This window comes from Penaeus chinensis, chromosome 20, assembly GCF_019202785.1.
Source record: "Penaeus chinensis breed Huanghai No. 1 chromosome 20, ASM1920278v2, whole genome shotgun sequence".
NCBI lineage: Eukaryota > Metazoa > Arthropoda > Malacostraca > Decapoda > Penaeidae > Penaeus > Penaeus chinensis.
In genome coordinates this window covers 14476187-14478686 of record NC_061838.1, presented here as the reverse complement: position 1 = coordinate 14478686, position 2500 = coordinate 14476187, and the positions used below count along the sequence as shown (strand labels likewise).

At 36.1% G+C, this 2500-nt stretch overlaps 1 protein-coding gene across 1 annotated transcript in view; it reads right to left on the bottom strand.

The window, feature by feature from the left end:
* The window catches only part of LOC125036094 (DNA repair protein complementing XP-C cells homolog), a 14618-nt gene that overhangs the window by 6176 nt on the left and 5942 nt on the right, over positions 1-2500 (bottom strand). Inside the window, exons 2-4 of the mRNA XM_047628496.1 lie at positions 1637-2500; positions 453-1424; positions 230-337 (exon numbers count right to left, since the gene is read on the bottom strand). The exon at positions 1637-2500 is cut by the window's right edge and continues 82 nt beyond it. Of these exons, the coding sequence (XP_047484452.1) occupies positions 230-337; positions 453-1424; positions 1637-2500 (1944 nt within the window). The remainder of the gene's footprint in view (positions 1-229; positions 338-452; positions 1425-1636) is intronic.

Genomic DNA, 2500 nt, shown 5'->3' with positions numbered 1-2500 from the left:
GAGACCAAATTTAAATTACACCTCAGAAGGGAAAGGAACACTCATGTGAAAACTGCAAATTTAGCTAACTTGAAGACCAGAGCGACAGAATTTAATCGTAATGTCCAAAACAGATATCCACTTCTCAAAGACGAAGATTTCAACATTGACCAAATCAACAAACAGTTCAATGATATAATAAAGGAAGCTGCACTTGAATAAGTGTGATGTTTAAATTATTCCAACCCACCTTCTTTTCACTGTAAAGCCAATTTGAAATGTAGCGTCTTGTTACATCCTTCACAGTCAGATTGGCATTATAAGCAGTGATGTAAGCTGATGATGATGGCATGCGTACCTGATAATATATACAATAATTACTATTTACTCTTGCAACAAGATTATTAATAATAGTAATTGAAATATATCTAGGCAATAGATCTACCACATGAGCTGCTCAAATATCATAATACCTGAACTTCTGCCACACAGTGAATTTTTCCTCTTGCAATGTCCACACAAATCCACTTCTCTTCTTCTTCAACATATACTTCTGCCCATTCTAGTAATCCTTCTGATTTTCTTTTCTTTCCGTCCATGTCATCTTTCCCTGTTTTCTTTCTCTGCTTATCTTTCTCATCACTGTCCCCATCTGAAGACCTCTTTTCCCCACTTTTTCGCCCCTGAGAAGTAGATGCTTTGGGCCCTTTCTTTATTTTTTTCCCCTCAGGATCAAAGTCACTATCGTCATCATCATCAACAGTCTCTGATTTTCTCTTTTGTGATTTGGAAAGCACCTGCTTCTTTGTCTCAGTAGCCTTTTTGTTCTTCTTTTTGTTAACTGGCTCTTCATCAGTATCTGAGGATAACATTTTCTTATTTGGTTTCTTTTCTTTTTTGTTCACCTTTTCTTCACTTTCTTTTATATCAGGTACTGATGGCTGTGACAGGGAGGGTTCTTTAATAGTGCTATTTACTTCCCCTCCTTTCTTGGAAGGTCTAATTAATACATCTGCTGATGGCTTCCAAGACATGGGTTGCAGTGAAAGAACAAGACGAATGTTCATACCTAAACATCTGCAAACCACAACAAACATGTAAACAAGCTCTCTGTTTGAGATGGCAATTTTACGCTCAAACCTCTTAGCCAACATCATCTCTAAAGGTGTATCCCAATAATCTTCCTCCAGTTTACTGGGTTTATATACTATCTTTTTGGAAAACCATCTCACAAATTTTTCCAAATAATTTGTATCTAATCGCTTCGGTGGATAAGCATTTTTATCAGTAATAATGGAGAGAGCAGCTCCTAATAATGTCTCAGAGTTCAGAGTCTGGTTGACATATCTACCATGTGCAAAGAGGCAAAGCAAATGAGTCTTATGCAAATTTTCATAAACTTCTTTTATAGAACGATTTACACTTTTACGCAAGTAATCCTCAATCTGGAAAAAAAAAAAAGTGATAACTGGCATACTTTACCACTGCCAACTCTTAAGTCTGAACAATCATAAAAACATTATTGTATAAAAGAAATAATAATAAAAAATCTATATATATTATATTTGAATATTTTACAAGATAATTTCTTTTTTCAGCAAGATTAGATGAAGTAGAACTTAACAACTAAAAATTAGGAAGTAGACAATGTACCTACCATTTCTTCCTCAGTTCTCCTTTTCCTCTTCTTAATGCCCCAAAGGACATTTGGTGCATCCAGCTCAATCTGAACATTTCCTCCTGATGCTGCACTTGGTTGTGACCCTGACAAGAGCTCCTCCATCTCAGCTACTTCATCCCTTTCTCCCACCTCTTCCCAGTCACTCATATCAGAGTCTGAGTCCACTTTAGCAGACTTCTTTTCTGAGGATCTGACTTTATTAGGTTTGTTCTTATCAACTGGAGTTCTGCGTTCAGTGGGACGTTCAGTCTTTTTTTTGGAAGAGCTTGGTTTTGGTGATACTTTCTGACTTGATTTGTCTTTTTTACTGCTTTTGGAGTGGCTCTTTAAAGATGCTTCATTCTTTTCTAGTGATTTTTTTCTTTCAATGCCCTTTTTTGCTAAAGATCTTTTTTCATTTGTATAAGTTTCATTACCTATTTTCCTGTCAGTCCTTACTCTTCTATTATCCTTAGTTCTTGATTTTTTGTTTTCTGGAACAGCGAAGCCTTCAAAAATCTTGCTTTCTATTAAAGAAAAATCTAAGTTACAATCATAATCATCTGTTTCCTTTGGTATCACTTTGGCCTTTTTCCTCTTGTTTGCTTCTCCTTGCCTTTCTGAGCCTTGTTCACTCTTCTTGGAAACTTTGGTTCCATCTGAAGCTTCTCTATTTCTTGAGCTTCTTCTATGATTGGATACCTTATCACCTGTAGCCCTGCTCCTGCCATCCTTACTTGATCCCTCTGAAATGACACTTTGATTCTTCCCTTTCTGTTCTTTTCTTTGATCACAATTACCTATGTCTGGGACTTCCATCTTTGACTTACAAGATCCTTTCATTCTGGATTCTATCTTATT